The sequence below is a fragment of the Lithobates pipiens genome, unplaced genomic scaffold (genome assembly GCF_037356315.1).
Source record: "Lithobates pipiens isolate NorthernLeopardFrog02 unplaced genomic scaffold, aLitPip1_a1.2 Scaffold_18, whole genome shotgun sequence".
NCBI classification, from domain to species: Eukaryota; Metazoa; Chordata; class Amphibia; order Anura; family Ranidae; genus Lithobates; species Lithobates pipiens.
Genome location: NW_027507758.1, coordinates 63,424,499 through 63,443,277, shown reverse-complemented (window position 1 = coordinate 63,443,277; position 18,779 = coordinate 63,424,499). Strand labels below are relative to the sequence as shown.

Genomic DNA, 18,779 nt, shown 5'->3' with positions numbered 1-18,779 from the left:
ACCTCTCCCCATGCTTCCCTGTGTGGCTGTCACTGATCGTCTCTTCCCTTTTATAGGGAAGGACGATCAGTGACATCACATGCCAGGCCACACCCCCCTACAATAAAAAAAAACACATAACGTCTTACATAACACTACACTGCCCCCTAGTGGTTAACTCCTTCACTGCCAGTGTCATTTACACAGGAATCAATGCTTTTAAATAGCACTGATTGCTGTATAAATGACAATGGTCCCAAAAATGTGTCAAAAATGTCCGATGTGTTCGCCATAATGTCGCAGTCACAATAAAAATCGCTGATCGCCGCCATTACTAGTAAAAAATAAAATAAAATAACAAAAATGCTATAAAACGATCCCCTATTTTGCAAACGCTATAATTTTTGCGCAAACCAATCAATAATCGCTAATTGCGATTTTTTTTTACCAAAAATATGTAGAAGAAAACGGACCGGCCTAAACTGAGGAAAAAACGTTTTTTTATATATTTTTTGGGGGTATTTATTATAGCAAAAAGTAAAAAATATTGAATTTTTTTCAAAATTGCCGTCCTATTTTTGTTTATAGCGCAAAAAATAAAAAAACGCAGAGGTGATCAAATACCACCAAAAGAAACCTCTATTTGTGGGGAAAAAAGGACGCCAATTTTGTTTGGGAGCCACGTCGCACAACCACGCAATTGTCAGTTAAAGCAACGCAGTGCCGAATCGCAAAAAGGGGCCTGGTCCTTTGGCTGCAAAATGGTCCGGGGCTTAAGTGGTTAATAGAACAAGCTGGTGTTAGAAGCTCATTGGTTTCTATGCAGAAGTGAGCCTGATTTTGCATTTTCCAGCTTTAGTAAATAAACCCCATTGTGTACTTAAAAGTGGGTATGCCTGTACTTATTTCAGAGGCAGGAATTGCTCATTGCTCTAGGAACCCCTGGAACCTCTGGAGGAACCCTATTTGAAAAAGTCTGACCTAGATGTTACAAATAAATATGAAGACAGATTTGACGAAAGTTTATTTATTCAACTTGTAATTCATTTTATGGAAGAGCCGCAGGGCGTTCTGTGCTGTTGCCTCGCAAACTGCCTCCGGAGAAAGACCTTTCACTCGAGCAATATATTCACAGGGGATGTGGATATTCCATGGGACATTTCTTTCCTGAAGAAAACACAAAGTGCAGTGTGATCTATGGAGCTTCAGTCATAGCATACAGCCAGATCCTAATAAAATTGATATGTCAGTTTGGACTAGTGTTCAGTGGTTTCTTTATATTCACTATATTGTCAAAAGTATTGGGACATCTGCCTTTACACACACATGAGCTTTAATGGCATCCCAGTCTTAGTCTGTAGGGTTCAATATTGAGTTGGCCCACTCTTTGGAGCTATAACAGCTTCAACTCTTCTGGGAAGGCCGTCCACAAGGTTTAGGAGTGTGTCTATGGGAATGTTTGATCATTCTTCCAGAAGTGCATTTGTGAGGTCAGGCACTGATGTTAGATGAGAAGGCCTGGCTCACAGTCTCCACTCTAATGCCGCGTACACACGACCGAATTGTCCGGCGGACTTAGTCCGGCAAACAATCCGCCGGACTTTCTAACGAACGGACTTGGCCACACACGGACACTCCGAAAGTCCGCCGATTTCTAACACGATGACGTACAGCACGTATGACGGGACTAGAAAAAGGAAGTTCAATAGCCAATGGCCAATAGCTTCCTTCTCGTACTTGCTTCTGAGCATGCATCATTCTTAGTCTGCCAGACTAGCACACTGACGAACGGATTGTCCGCTGAAAGCCAAATCCGGCGGACAAATTTTGAGTCAAAACTACTTTCTAAGTCCGCCGGACTTTACAATGAAAAAGTCCGCTGGAGCCCACAGACGATCGAATTGTCCAGCGTAATGCGGACAATTCGGTCGTGTGTACGCGGCATAATTCATCCCAAAGGTGTTCTATCGGGTTGAGGTCAGGAGTCTGTGCAGGCCAGTTAATTTCCTCCACCCCAAACTCCCTCATCCATGTCTTTATGGACCTTGCTTTGTGCACTGGTGCGCAGTCATGTTGGAACAGGAAGGGGCCACCCCCAAACTGTTCCCACAAAGTTGGGAGCAGGAAATTGTCCAAAATGTCTTGGTATGTTGACACCTTCACTGAACTAAGGGGCCAAGCCCAACCCCTGAAAAACATCCCCGCACCATAATCCCCCCTCCACCAAATGATTTGGACCAGTGCACAAAAGGTCCATAAAACGTATGGATGAGCGAGTTTGGGGCATGTAAAGGCAGACTTTCCAATACTTTTGAAAATATAGTGTATGTCAGGAACTCAATGTGCAAGACATTCTAAAGCTGAACTTCCAGAATAAGATGAAATCTACTCCTACAGAAACTAATCAGTGATTCTGACCCGCAGCGCCCATCCACTCCAGTTTTGTGTGCAGTTTAAGCTTACACTTTGGTTAGAAGCAATGCTAATACTTGAAAACCATACAGGACATAATTTCCCTATTCAAGACTTCTGTTTTTCATCCAGTCAAAGCTCTTTGCTGCCCCACTGCCTAAAACGGTCTTGGTGATATTAACAAGGCATGGGTGGCACAGTGGTGTAGTGGGTAGCACTTTCATCCTAGCAGTAAAAAGGGTTGCTGGTTCGAATCCCAACCACAACACTACCTGCCTAGAGTTTGCATGTTCTCTCTGTGCCTGCGTGGATTTCCTCCCACACTCCAAAGACATGCCGGTAGGTTAATTGGATCCTGTCTAAATTGTCCCTAGTATGTATGAATGCGAGTTAGGGACCTTAGATTGTAAGCTCCTTGAGGGTAGGGACTGATGTGAATGTACAATGTATATTTAAAGTGCTGCATAAATTGATGGCACTATATAAGAGAAATAAATAAAGGTATTCTGGGAACATCAGTTAAGTTGGCACATTTGATACACGCTTATTTTAGTTTTGGATAGTGAATGGAAGGATTACAATCTCTTACATGTTTTTTTGCAAAGGGGGGAATAAAATTCATCAGATCCCTTAGTGAAAGCACCTCACAAACTACACAAAAACATACATGTAGCCCTTTGATCGCTCTAGATGTTTAACCCCCTCCCAGCCAATGGCTCCCGCTGCTGCCAAAAACCAATGAGGAGTGTGAGTCCCCGGAAAGCCAAGGTTTTAGTGGACATTGCTGGATCAAGAGGGGGATCAGGAAAGTATTGGGGGGGCTGCAGCACACAGGAGGTTTTCTACCCTCATGCATAGAATGCATGAAGGCAAAAAAACCTTGTGCCTTTACAACCACTTTAAATGTAAAAAAACAACAAAAAAAACAAAGAATAAAGAATTATGGTTTTCCTTTAAAAAATGTATATTCACTTCTTCTGAGAAATGTGTATGCTTCAAGTAAATATATTTTTTATTCTTACCTCTCTGTTTGGTCCGAGGGCCGGTGAATCTGTCTCTAAGCAGATGTTCTCCATTGGGATCTGTCTTATTAGCTTCTCTCTCTGGAGAAACAATGAAGCATAAAACAATTAGTAACTTTTATTAATCATGGCTTAGAATTGAAATGGAGAGGTGCAGCAAGGCTGGCCATATTAATCAGATCTGATCTCTAGCAGGCTTCTATACCAAAGTATGGCAAAAGAGCAATGTGCACAGTAAGGGCCGGTTCACACTGCGGCGCGAGGCGAGGCGACACGGCTCGCCTCGCCTCGCTCCCGCAAGTCGTCCCCATTGAGTACAATGGAACCGTTCTGAGAGGAGCGACTCGAGTCGCTCCGACTCAGAAAAAAGGTTCCTGTACTACTTCGGGGCGACTTCGGGGGCGACTTGCATTGACTTCTATGCAGAAGTCCTCTGCAAGTCGCCGCTGACCCCCCCTGCAAGTCGCGGCGAGGAAGTCGGAGACGCCTCGCCGCGGCTCGCAGTGTGAACCGGCCCTTAGGCTGGGTTCATATTAGTGCAGACTGCAGAAAAGCGTGTAATTGCGCGCCTTCTCACACCAAAAACACAATGAAGTTTAGGAGATTATGTGGGGGTAGCATTAATCCCATACCTCCCAACTTTTTGAGATGGGAATGAGGGACACCTATTAGCAAAGGTATGAAGGTATAAGACACACCCCTGCCACGCCCCCTTAAAGGAAAATTATACAAAAAAAGATAAGTCAGAACTGCAAAGTGCACAGTCTATTTGCCTTTAGTAAATCAACCTCAAAGTGTCCTCCTGTGCTTTCCACAGGAGGACACTTTGGAGCGCCACAAAGTGCTTTTTTAACCACTACTATTACTTTATACTGGCTTTTGAAATTTACAAATGCAACGAATTAGAAATAGGATGAAAGGCTTACTATTGGGGAACACTTAAAAAAAAAAAATAGAAAGTGCATTTTATATACAACTATATAGATCAGACCAAAATGAGGGAAAAATGAGGAGGAAAGTGGGACAGATGGACTTTGTTCCAAATCAGGGACAGTCCCTCGAAATCAGGGACAGTTGGGAGCTATGCATTAATCCTAATAGCACCCCCACACCCTGGAAACCACAGGAGGACACTTTGAGGTTGATTTACTAAAGGCAAATAGACTGTGCACTTTGCAGTTCTGACTTATCTTTTTTTGTATAATTTTCCTTTAAGGGGGCGTGGCAGGGGTGTGTCTAATGCCTTCATACCTTTGCTAGTTGCTCCAGAGTTTAGTAAATGAGAGAAAGCTTCACTTTGCAGAGAAATACCCAATCATGTACAAGGAAAATTTAAAAAAAAAATGCATTTTTGCTTGCATATGATTGGATGATGGAAGTCAGCAGAGCTTCTGCTCATTTACTAAGCTCTGAAGTAACTTTGTAAAGTGCACAGCCTATTTGCCTTTAGTAAATCATCCCCTTTTTTTTCACATTAGGATGTGGTGCCACTGTTTCATACTCACGTTTCTTTTTTTTTTGCATGTGATTTGGACACAGTTTTTCTTTTTCATTTTTTATTTAGTAAATTGTGCAATTACAATACAGGTTCCAACAAAGATACTCCAGACATACATTTCCAATGTTATAACACAGTAATTACGTAAGACCAGACATTCCAAGTAAAAGAGATAGACTTCTGGGCAACAGCTAATAAAATACTTCAGATAGACCTGGCAGCTTGCACATGCCCAATAGAAAAAGGCAAAAACAACAACCTGGAGCATGTGGATCAGGTATCACAATAGATGTTTGTTGTAGTGCCCCCTAAAAACCTAACAATAAACACAAACTACATCACCCAATGAGTAATTTTCCCTAGTTTAACAAAAACAAAAAGGGCCCTCTCTCGCCCCCCAGGTGAGGGGGCCAAGCAAAAAGGAGGACCAAAAAGGGGGGTAAAAGGAGGGGAGAGATAAGGACGGGGGGGGGGATTGGGGGAGCATTAGAATCACGGGGGGTGGAATAGAGGGATGGGAGGGGTGGAGAACTTCGCCTCATTTGCACCCCTCCTCAAAGGCAGGCAAATAGAAGGTCACAGCACACAGCCATGCATTGGGTTCTATTGAACTAAATTAAGAGACCATCGGTATATTGAGACGTACAAGTGACGGCTGTCCATGGCAACCAGGTGTTGCTAAGGTCAGTGAGGTAGTGAGCTTCCATAGGTCAGGGGTACATGCCCGGGCAGCATCCAGCAAATGAACTGTTAAATACTTTTTATAACGACGTAGGGGCACTGAGTTTAGATGTAGAAGATATCCCAAGGGGGTCCATGCCAAGGTCAACAGATGTCAGTTGTTTGATCATGCTGCCAACACTGAATATAAACTTTTACTGGGTGTTTAAAGCGGAGGTCCACCCTAAAATGGACCTCCGCTCATCGGAATCCCCCCCCCCTCCGGCGCCACAATCGGCACCTTTCAGGGGGGAGGGGGGTGCAGTTACCTGGATAATCCAGGTAACTGCACCCACTTCCGGGCTAGCTCTCTGCGGAACGGGCGTAGGTTACGCCCCCGTTCCGCAAGCGCCCGCCCCCTTCAGCAAGTGCCCCGCTGCCTGCTGGGAAACACACAGCTCCCAGAGGCAGCGGGGACCGTCCGGATTGCGCCGCGCGGCTCGCGCATGCGCAGTAGGGAACCGGGAAATGAAGCCGAAAGGCTCCATTTCCTGATTCCCATACCCAAGATGGGGGCGGGACCCGGCAGCCGAGCGAGCGATCGGGCTTCGGGTGCCGACATCGCGGGCGCGCTGGACAGGTAAGTGTCACTATTTAAAAGTCAGCAGCTGCAGTATTTGTAGCTGCTGGCTTTAAAAAAAAAAAAAAAAAAACGCGGAGTCCCGGTGGACTCCCGCTTTAAATATGGGCATTACAACGAAGCAGTTTCAGTTTATACACTCACCGGCCACTTTATTAGGTACACCTGTTTTACTAATCAGCCAATCACATGGCAGCAACTCAATGCATTTAGGCATCTAGCCCTGGTGAAGATAATTTGCTAAAATTCAAACCGCGCATCATAATGGGGAAGAAAGGGGATTTAAGTGACTTTGAATGTGACATGGTTGTTGGTGCCAGACGGGCTGGTCTGAGTTTTTCAAAAACTGCTGATCTTCTGTGATTTTCACGCACAGCCATCTCTCGGGATTATAGAGAATGGTCCGAAAAAGGGAAAATATCCAGTGAGTGGCAGTTGTGTGGACAAAAAAGAAGAGAATGGGCAGACTGGTTTGAGATGATAGAAAGGCAACAGTAACCTCAAATAACCACTCGTTATAACCAAGGTATGCAGAATACCATGTCTGAACTCACAACACATCGGACCTTGAAGCAGATGGGCCACAGCAGCAGAAGACCACGCCGGGTGCCACTTCTGTCAGCTAAGAACAAGAAACCGAGGCTACAATTCACACAGGCTCACCAAAATTTAACAAATACCAAAAATATACAGCACTGTCTACACAATAGCAGCCAGCACAAAAGTGTAAAATAAACAAAAATGCATATGGAAAATGTGCAGTGCTAAATGAGTAATGATCAATATCAAAAATAAAATTGACATATGAATAGATACAATATAAATAGTTACATATAGTCCATGAGAAATTAATGTCCAAAGTGTAAACCCCCCCCAAAAAATGGGACACAAGCAAGTCCCAAATGTAGTCCAAAAGGGTGAAGTTCAAAACACAAGTGGGTAACAGTCACAGAAATCCTGAGTGGCCATCTAAAATGTGACAAAGGTAACATAAAAGATCTGCCACCAGAAGCACCAGTCACTTACCAGAAAAGATAGACTCATACAGGTACACATCTGATGGGTCAAATAGGCTTTACAGGATGACCAGGGAAATCAGGCTCACTGTGTGGATATGGTCTTCAGGCAAACACTCCGAAACGATGGATAAGGCAAATAAAATAAATGGGCAAATAAGCCCAACCATGAAAGGAAAAGAGAGGAAGAACAGGGCACATAGTGTAATTCCGTAAGGAATATTTATTGTTGTAAACATAAGAATTGCACTTACAAACAAGCGCTTCAAATTAGACAGTAACCAGATCAGCATAACAATCCGACGCGTTTCACCTGAATAGGCATCATCTGGGGTGCTGTACCATGATAATTACTGTCTTTATATAGCCCTATATGAGCCCGCCATAATGAACAGCAGCTCTGACACCAATTGCTGACATTTCCGAGGTCACGTCCGGTATTTGGGCAAGATCGGGCCGCCGTGTGCGTTTCAAGCCTTATTTTAAAACACAGGAAGTATGTCCAGATGGTTAGCAGGTCATTTCCGGTTAAAGAATGGACTCAATATCTCAGAGAAAAACGATCTGAACATACGACATAGATGATGATACAAGCGCTGACACTAACACATAGCCATATAAGCAGTCAGGTGGAGTGACTGCAAAATAAAAAACAATCTTTATTAGTGGACATATTTTAAAAAAAAAGGAACCAAAAATTAATTTGAAAAAAGCACCGAATTGTAGTATAATACTGACCACAACCGTAGTGTCCATTTTAAAGGGTGACGCAGATAGTTCAATTTGTGAAATTACGTGGTTTGAACAAAAATAGGGAATATTACTGAACAATATTCTATGAAAGTGACTTCTATTAAAAAAAAATATACAAAAAGGAGAAAATTAATTAATAAAACTAATATATCTCAGAGCTGGTGTGCAGAATGGTGGCACATATTGATGTATAAACAGTACAATCATATTTATTAAGTCATATAAAAGATATAATATAAATATTATCAAAGCCTAAAATAAATTAATAATATTTACCACAACTTAATAAAATAGGGGTGATAAAATTGAATATAAGAGAATAGAAAAAAGGGTAAATATAAGAAAATGGAAAAAAATTGAAAAAAGTATCGATTGCACCTAGGTGTGCCAAACACGATAAAAAATGTGTTAGCCTTGATAATAAAAGCATTAATATCCCACTCTATGTTTAAGCCAGAAGGAGAGTGGATCTTTAGCTGGTATATCCAGTACGTTTCTAAATGTGAGACACCCCTGGTCATAGCACCCCCTCTCAATGGGGGGGGGGGTGTATTTGTCAATAATGACAAATTGGGAACCATTGGGATCTTGGTTATGATGTTTTCGATAGTGCCTAGGCAGGTTGTGTTTGATATCGCCAGCCTTAATCCTGGCAATATGTTCATCTGCCCTTACGGAAAAGGAACGAATAGTAAAAAGTTCACCAAAATTGGACAATAGAAGATTGGAAAAACGTTGCCTGATCTGACGAGACTCGATTTCAGCTGCAACATTCAGATGGTCGGGTCAGAATTTGGCATAAACAACATGAAAGTATGGATCCATCCTGCCTTGTATCACCGGCTCAGGCTGGTGGTGGTGGAGTAATGGTGTGGGGGATATATTCTTGGCACACTTTGGGCCCCTTAGTACCAACTAAGCATCGTTTAAATGCCATGGCCTATCGTTGCTGACCATGTCCATCCCATTATGACTACAGTGTACCCATCTTCTGATGGCTCCTTCCAGCAGAATAATGCTCCATGTCACAAATCTCAAATCATCTCACCACTGGTTTCTTGAACATGACAACGAGGTCACTGGACTCCAATGGCCTCCACACTCACCAGATCTCATCCAATAGAGGACCTTTGGGATGTAGTGGAATGGGAGATTCGCATCATGGAGGTTCAGATGACAAATCTGCGGCAACTGTGTGATGCTATCATGTCAATATGGATCAAAATCTCAGAAGAATGTTTCCAACACCTTGTTAAATCTATTCCACAAAGAATTTTGGTACTAGCAAGTTGTTCCTAATAAAGTGGCCGGGGAGTGTATATATTACTTGGATACAGATAGTTTATCAAACTGAATTTGCACATTGAATGGATTGGATCATATATTTCTATTAGTGTACTGGACATATGTTTGTGGCTATTGGTCAATCTTCAAATATTATACAGTAGTTTCCATTATTTGGGATCATTTATAATAGCAGCCTCTTGTTATTAAAATATAGACATCATTTTTTTGGTATTTGAAGTAGCACTACAGCATGAAGAGGGTTTTATTATTTGCATGAAGTGCAAAGTTCCATAAATGATCCACTCAGTGCATATCCACCAGTCCAGTAGGCCCTCATAGTACATAGCTGTAGGAGATTGTAGACACATTTAGGCCCATAAAACTGTGTCCATAGCAGAAATTAGGGCCACAGAATATAATCTATTTCTATAGGCTGAGAGACTTCTGATCAGGACTGGTGCTAGACTATTTTGCGACCTAGGCAAGACCAGCTACTTACACCGCCCCCCCCCCTCCACAAAAACAAGGCTCCAAATGCAGCCTGTACAAGGATCTGGGGGGAAGTGATGTTGCTCGCAGCACCTCATTGGCTGGATACCTCTTCTTCAGGAATTTGCTGAAGTTTGCAGGAGACGGCTTCGTCTCCAGCTGACATCTTCCAATCCAGCAGTGGTTTGTGGAACATCGGCACACTGTGTGGGGAACAGAGCAGTCATCAGAAATTTTGGGGCCCCTAACACAGCTTTAAATCAGAATCCCAAAGTCCCCCATTTGGGTTCCCAGAGTCCCCCTGGCCATGGCTGCGCCCTGGGTGGCTGCCTAGTTTGCCTAGTGGTAGCACCGGCTCTGCTTCTGATCACCTGTGTTAGTCAGAATTATGGGTGTAGGTCACACAGGGCTATGCAGTTGCTTTGGATTTGGAAATCCTATACTATTCTTGGCAGAAGCAGGTGCATGGTTTGATGCCATGGTTGTGCTTAGAATTAACATCTATAATAATATCTTACCTGATTATTTTTCGTAACTGCAGGGGGAAAGGAGAAGTAGTACCCAGCCTTCACACCCTCCAAGGCAGCTGAAGAGCGGCCAGCAAAATTGTGTAGCAAAGCTTTCTCGATACCTAGAATGTATACAGGAATATATCACCATGAACATTCATTAAAACTTCTCCCTCCTCAGATCACTAGTACAGCATCCTCATGCATAGAACATTGGGATAATTCACAAAACATTATTAACGAATGGAATAGGACACCTTATAGATTATCCAAAATATTCCCTTCCACTTCTCCCATCTGCTGGAGGTGTGAGGAATTAGTGGGAAACCTATGCCATATTCTTTGGTCATGCAAGAATCTTTCAAGTTTTTGGAACTCAGTTTCCTCCTTTATTGCAGAACTTACAGGTAATTTGACAGAACTGACAACGGCAACAGATTTATTAGGATTAAATCTAGAAACCGTATTTATCGGTGTATAACACGCAGTTTTTCCCCTTAAATTCAGGGGGAAATCGTGGGTGCGTGTTATACGCCGATCTCCGCTGATTGTGAGCGGTGTGAGCGCTGCCGAAATACACATAGTCGAGTGTACTCAGCTAGGCTTGGCTCCTCTCGGCTCCGCTCGCAATCACGCCCAGTCCCGCCCTATGATGGATATAACACAGGGAGTGGGCATGACTGCGAGCAGAGCTGAGAGGAGCCAAGCCTAGCTGAGTACACTTGGCTATGAGTATATCGGCGGCGCTCGGCTCCTCTTGGCTCCGCTCACAGTCACGCACAGTCACGCCACCGCCATTAGACCTGTGTTATGTCCATCATAGGGCGGGACTGCCAGAGGAGCCGAGCGCCACTGAGATACACAGGACATCCCGCTCTGTGTATCTCTGCTGCGCCATATTTAAACTGGAAGGCTGCAATGACACGGCTGCAATGACAATGGCAATGACAAGGCTGCAACGACACTGGTGCAAGACGACAATGACAAGGTTGCAATGACACTGGGGCAAGACGACAATGACAAGGCTGCAATGACACTGGGGCAAAACGACAATGACAAGGCTGCAATGACACTGGGGCAAGGCTGCAATGACACTGGACAAGGCTGCAGATGGATACTGATAAGGCTGCATTGATGGGCATTTAAATGTAAGTTTGTTTCTCTTAAACTTCCCTCCTAAAAGTTTTTTTCCATAAAATTCCCTACTAAACATGGGATGCGTGTTATACACCGGCGCATATTATACGCCGATAAATACGGTGTATACCCACATTGCTATAGAACAATAGTATCACATATCCTGATAGCAGCGAGACTTACCATTGCCAATAATGGAAATGCACAGAAGTTCCAAACTTGTCAAATGTCATTATAAAGCTCCATACACACTATCAGATTTTCTGCTGATTTTTGTCTTCAGATTTACCAAAACCATATAATATGAGGTCAAACCTTAGGAGTTTCAATTTGTATGCAATCAGGCAGGCCCTTGCACTACATGGTTTTGGTAAATCCGAAGATAAAAATCAGCAGAAAATCTGATATGCCCTGTATATGCAGTCTGACTTTCCGACGGAAAATGTACGATCGGATTGTGTTGTCGGAAATTCCGATCGTGCGTGGGCTCCATCTGACTTTTTTCTTCGGATTTTCCGACACACAAAGTTTGAGATCTGGATCTCAAATTTTCCGACAACAAAATCCGATTGTTTAAATTCAGATTGTGTGTATACAATTCCGACACACAAAGTGGCACGCATGCTCAGAATAAATTACGAGACGAAAGCTATCGGCTACCGGCCTCTTTATAGTGCCGTCGTACGTGGTTCTCGGTCACCTCGTTCTGAATGATCTATTTTCCGACAACTTTTTGCGACCGTGTGTATGCAAGACAAAATCCGTCGGAAAAATTTAGACGGATTTTGTCGTCAGAATGTCCGACCGTGTGTACAGGGCAATAGTGTGTATGGGGCTTTAGACTAAACACCCAAGCCCAATACAAATCGATGTTAGCATTCAACAATTTCTCTATCACTATCTTCAAAAAAAAGAAAATGGCAAGTTTGGATAAACAACCCAAGAGCCTCCAATTACTTAAAGAAGAGCGTTATATGATACACCAAGATATCAAATTTATTATAGACTCCTCTTCTTCTTCTTTTCATTCCTAAAAATTTGAATATTTGGTGACCAGCCTCCGCCTACAGTATGATCCCACTTGGGTTGGGTGGTAGTGGGATATCAAACTTCAGATATTGTACCCTAAAGTTATTATTACTTCTTGTTATTCATTCCCCAATTTTTGTTATTATCTGTTCTATGCAATATGATAAGCAATACCAATTAATTGTATTAATTTATAATGTAATGTATTTTGTCAAAAATAATAAAAATATAAAGTAAACACCTTTCATTTCCTATCACTTTATTAAGCTGTGTCAAAAATAAAATAATGAAATACCACAGGGGGTAAGCAACCTTTTGAGCACAGTGTGTCATTTTTTTTTTCCCAAAGAAATTGAGCGTGCTGATTTTATAACAAAAAAATGTCAACTTCACACTCTCAACCACTGTAACCTCCTGCACATCTGCCCCACCACTGTACTCTCTTCCTCATCTGCCCCACCACTGTACTCTCTTCCTCATCTGCCCCACCAATGTAACTCCCCCGCACATCTGCCCCATCTTATAACCCTCTGTACATCTGCCCCACCTCTGTACCCCCTTGCTTATCTGTCCCACCACTGTAACCCGCTACTCATCTGCCCCACCGATGTTCCCCTTCTCTCATGTGCCCCACCACTGTACCTCCCCACACATCTGCTCCACCGCTGTACCCCCATGCTCTTCTCTCTCACCGCTTAACCATCTTATCTGTCCTAACACTGAACTTACCTGCTCATCTGCCCCACCACTGTAATCCCCTTTCTCATCTGCCCCACCACTGTACCTCCGCTACATCTGTCCCACCACTGTACCCTCGGCTCTTCTGCCCCACCACTGTAACCCCTGCTCAGATGTTCCACCGATGTACCCCCTTTCTCCTCTGCACATCTGCCCCACCTCTGTACTCCCCTGCACCTCTGTCCCACAGTTGTAACCCCCTGCTCATCTATCCCACCAATGTACCTCCTTTCTACTCTGCCCTAACACTGAACCCCCCACTAATTTTTCCCACCACTGTAACCCCCTTGTCATCTGGCCCAACACTGAACCTCCCCCTGCTCATCTGTCCCACCACTGTAACCCCCTGCTCATCTGCCCCTTCACTGTAGCCCCCTGCTTTTCTGTCCCACCACTGTACCTTCTGCACATCTGCCCCACCACTGTAACCCCCCTGCTCATCTGCCCCATCAATGTACCCCATTTTCTCATCTGCCCCACCACTGTACCTCCCTCCACATCTGCTCCACCGCTATATCCCCATGCTCTTCTCTCTCACCACTGAATTACCTTCTCATCTGTCCTAACACTGAACCCATCTGCTCATCTGCCCCACCACTGTAAACCTGCTTTCTCATCTGCCACACCAATGTTCTGTCTCACCTCTGTACCCCCCGCTCTTCTGCCCCACCTCTGTTACCCCTGCTCTCCTGCCCCACCACTGTAACCCCCTGCTCATCTGTCCCACCAATACACCTTCTTTAACATCTGCTCCACTGCTCTACCCCCTGCTTTTCTGTCCCACCACTGAGCACCCTTCCCATCTGCCCCAACACTAAACCCCTGCTCATCTGGCCCAACACTGAACCCCCCTTGCTCCTCTGTCCACTGCTGAACCCCCTTCTCACCTCTTCTACCACTGTACCTCCTTGCACATCTGCCCCACTGCTGTACCCTCTTGCTCATCTGTCCCACCGCTGAACCCTTCCTGCTCATTTTCCCCACCGCTGTACCCTCCTGCTCATCTGCTCCACCGCTGTACCCTCTTCTCATCTATGATATGCGTGATATGCAGAATGGTGAAAGGAAATAGAGATGAGACACCTCTACCTGTCCTGGCACACTTATCCTGCTGATCCACCTCTCGCATCCAGCCCACATGCTTGTATGTGATGTATGTGATGTATATGATGTATATGATGTATGTGATGTATGTGATGTATGTGATGTATATGATGTATATGATGTATGTGATGTATGTGATGTATGTGATGTCACATACAAGCATCTGGAATGGATGTGCAAGGATGAGCTCAGGTCAGGTGTATTTTCTGAAAGCAGTGGGCCTGTGTGCAGGATCATAGGTTGTGCCCCCACAGCTAAGAAAAAATGCGGGTGTGATTTTCATTGCGCTGAATACTGGCTGTGGCTTAAAGGGACACAGAGTGCCGGGGTTCAGTAGTAAGTGACACAAAGGTTCAGGAATAATTTCAACAAAGTTTCCAGAAGCTCAACAGTAATTCCACAAACTGTCACCTGATTGTGGTTTTCTCAATCAGTGAAATTCCTTCTTTCTGAGACTGGTAGAGGCAACCAAGCGTCTCATCTTCCTCCGGATGGTGGGCGGGGCTAACAGAACTGTGATTGGCTTGAGCAGTGGCCAAGACAGTCCTCCTCCTGGAAACACGGACCTCCCCCCCCCCCAGCAGAACTGGACCCAATCTCTTCCCCATCACAAAAGCTGACAATCGCCGCTACAGCAAAGTTAGAGAACCAATGCTTCCCATCTTTTACAATGTGTGGGGCACAGTGCCTCCCCCTGTGTAGGTGCGGAGTGGGGTATTCTGAAATTTGATCTGCTGATGGGGAGGGAGTCGAGTGCCGGCAAAAGAGGCTTCTGTGTCTGGGGGTTGCCTACCCCTGAAATACAACATGACTGGGAGTCTGTAAATCTTACCTTGTTCTTTCAGAAACGCTATTGTTTGTCTTCCAGCTGAGCGAGAATGGACATTTCTGTCAAAATCAAAATGTTAAAGTGGCGTTAAACCTAAAAGAAAACATTTATTATATTGCAGCTTACCAATTCGCAGATGTTATCGCATTCATTTTCTTTTTTAGGCTTCCTCTATTTTGACCTTGTGATCCAGCCAGTAAGTCTGTTGATTTTCAGCACAACAGGCTGAAAAATGTATCAGTTAGCGCATTCAAACAAACCATTTACCACTGACAGGGGTGTTTACAATAATCAACTTTTATTTATCTATGTAAAATCTTTATCCCAAAAGATAAAAGAAGTTTGCTGTAACTACTTGTGTAACTGCAGCATAAGCTGGGGTTTGGTTTCAGTTTGTGTATCTCAATCTGCTAGTACATCTAACACTCCCCTCCCCCCAGACTGACAATACTGCTGTCCAAACGTGCCCCCTATGCTCCTTCATCCAGAGAGGATACAAAAGGTGTGTTATTGACCAGATCACCAGGGGAAACAGAGAGAGAAAAGCCTAATGCCCTGTACACATGATCGGAAATTCCGCCAGCAAAAGTCCGATGCAAGCTTTTGGTCGGAAAATGCGATCGTGTGTATGCTCCATCTGACTTTTGCTGGTGGAATTTCGGCCAGCAAAAGATTGAGAGCAGGTTCTCAATTTTTCGGACGGAAAAAGTTCTGATCGGAAATTCTGATCGCCTGTACCAATTCCGATGCGCAAAAATCCTATGCATGCTCAGAAACAATTCGATGCATGCTCAGAAGCATTGAATTTAAGTTTCTCGGCTCCTCGTAGTGTTGTACATCACAGCGTTCTTGGTGGTCGAAAGTTCAGAGAACTTTTGTGTGACCGTGTGTATGCAAGCCAAGCTTGAGCTGAATTCCGTTGGAAAAATCATCCAAGTTTTTTCCGAAGGAAAATCCGCTCGTGTGTACGGGGCATAAGAAAAGAAAACTGATGCAGCCTCCACATGATTTGTAACCTGCAATATATTACATTGTTGGTTTTGGGTTTAATACTGCTTTAGTGTTAGAAAGGAGAAAACCTTTCTTAAAGTGGTTCTAAAGGCAAAAGGTTTTTTATCTTAATGTAGTCTATGCATTTAGATAAAAAGTCTTCCGTGTGCAGCAGCCCTCCTCAGCCCCCCTAATACTTACCTGAGCCCATCTCGATCCAGTGATGTTGAACAAGAGACTCGGCTGTCTGGGACTCCCCTTCTCATTGGCTTTGATAGCAGTGAAGCGTCATCGGCTCCCACTTCTGGCAATAAGGCCCCTTTCACACTGGGGCGGGAGTGGCGTCGGCGGTAAAATGGCGCTATTTTGAGCGCCACTTTACCGTCGTTTTAGCAAAGTATTCGGCCGCTAGCAGGGCGGTTTTAACTTCCGCTAGCGGCCGAAAAAGGGTTAAAACCACCCGCAAAGTGCCACTGCAGCGCCACTTTGACGGTGGTATGGCCGCACTGCCCCATTGATTGCAATGGGTAGGAGCGGTTTAGGAGCAGTGAAGATGCGGCTAGCAGGACTTTTTTCACCATCCTGCTAGTGCACCGCTTCAGTGTGAAAGCCCCCCGGCTTTCACACTGGAGTGAAAGGGGTCAGTTTTTTTCAGGCGCTATACAGGCGCTATTTTTAGCGATGTAGTGCCTGAAACCCGCCTCAATGTGAAAGGGGCCTTAAAGTCAGTGAGCCAATAAGGAGAGAGGGGGGCAAACCCGGGGCCACGGCTCCATGTCTGAATGAACACAGGGAGATGTGGCTCGGCTCGGGTGACCTCATAGCAAGCTGCTTACTGTAGGGTCACTCAACAGGAGGAACTTATTTTGGGCGACAGGTGTCCGGTTTTGTTTGTGCGATTTTACCGTAATTCGTCTGGCAAAATTGCGCTGCAATTGGGGTGCCATAGAAAAGTAATGGCATCGCACAAGCGTCTCACGATTTGCCGTTATTTCGAATTGGGGGAAAATCTTGGCAATTCTGTCCACAATTTGGATTGCTAACATGTGAACGGAGACTAATGCCCGCACACATGATCAGACTTTCCAACAACAAAACAGTGGAATTTTGTTCAAAGGTTGTTGGCTCTAACTTGTCTTGCATACACACAGTCACAGAAATGTTGGCCAACAATTACGAACTTTGGACTTTTGTCCGATGGACTTGTGTATATGCTCGAAAAATACGACAACACACAAATTTGAGAACATGCTAGCCAACATTTGTTGGCGGAAAGTCCGACAACAAATGTTCGATGGAGCATACACACGGTTGGACTTTCTGCCAACAAGCTCACATCCAACATCTGTTGTCGGAAAATCTGTAATGTTTTTTTTCATATCCAAACAAATGTCTTGCCTTTCATTTATATTTTACACTGAATGGGTTGTTTTACAAGTTGATCATTTACAGTACAATCACTTTAACCACTTGCTTACTGGGCACTTAAACCCCCCTCCTATCCAGACCAATTTTCAGTTTTCAGCACTGTCGCACTTTGAATGACAATTGCGCGGGCATACAACACTGTACCCAAATAAAATTTTGTTTTCAAATTTTATAACGGGTAATTTTTGTCTGTCATTGATGTATCCTGATGAGGCGGCACTGATGGGCACCGATAGGTGGCACTGATGGGTGGCAGTGATGGGCACTGATCGATTACACTGATAGGCAGCACTTCTAGGTGGCACTGATTGGCACCACTGGTGGGCATTGATAGGTGGCACTTGTGGGCATCGATAGGTGGCACTTGTGGGCATCAATAGGTGGCACTTGTGGGCACTGTTGGTCAGTATAAATGAGGCATAATTGCCTCTTCCTCTTAGGGACCGGCCCCTTACACAGATTGGTGATCACCCGAGTCTCGGCGACTCGGTGATCATGGCGCGCGCAGGGAGCGTGCACTAAAGAGAACGTGTACTAAAATGTACTGAAGATTTTAGTCGACTAAAACTCATTTCAGTCGTCTAAAATCGAATGGGTGTAATTAAATTGTAATGCATTAGTTAACATTTCTCTACAATTTCCAAACTCATTATATACTGCTGGAGTGAAAAATCGAATATGTTATTATTTATGGTATTGAGGTATGACCATGCACTACAGACCAATGTTAATTTTGAAGTCAAATTTCAATTTAGTTTTAGTCTTATGCCCTGTACACACGGTCGGACATCTGACGGATTTTGTCCGAAACTGGTGTTGCATACACACGGTAGGACAAAGTTGTTGGAAAATCCGATCGTTCAAAACATAATGACGTTATTTAGTTACGATGGGACTACGTTCAGGCTAGTAGCCAATAGCTTTGGTCTCGTACTTTGATCTGAGCATGTGTGGCACTTTGTCTGATCGGAATTCTCTACAAACGATGTAGTCAGAAGTCAAAAGTCAGATCAGATTTTTTTGATGGAAAATTTGAGATCCTGATCTCAAATTTTTTCCGTCGATATAATCCGATCGGACCTTTTCCGTCGGAATTTCCGACCGTGTGTACAGGGCATAAGTCTTTTGACTAAAATGCCATTTTAGATTTAGTCGTATTTTAGTAATCTCAATTGTTTTAATCGTATGTTAGTCTACTAAAACAGTATTAATTTAGTCGACTAAAATGTTTTCGTTGTTTTAGTCGATGAAATTAACAC

At 44.0% G+C, this 18,779-nt stretch overlaps 1 protein-coding gene across 1 annotated transcript in view; it reads right to left on the bottom strand.

The window, feature by feature from the left end:
- Positions 1 to 990: 990 nt before the first annotated feature.
- Positions 991 to 18,779, bottom strand: part of LOC143987178 (putative deoxyribonuclease tatdn3-A) — a 41,518-nt gene continuing 23,729 nt past the window's right edge. Inside the window, exons 7-10 of the mRNA XM_077485751.1 lie at positions 15,106 to 15,161; positions 10,275 to 10,387; positions 3,414 to 3,494; positions 991 to 1,146 (exon numbers count right to left, since the gene is read on the bottom strand). Coding sequence (XP_077341877.1) covers positions 1,003 to 1,146; positions 3,414 to 3,494; positions 10,275 to 10,387; positions 15,106 to 15,161 — 394 coding nt within the window. The 3' untranslated portion in view covers positions 991 to 1,002. The remainder of the gene's footprint in view (positions 1,147 to 3,413; positions 3,495 to 10,274; positions 10,388 to 15,105; positions 15,162 to 18,779) is intronic.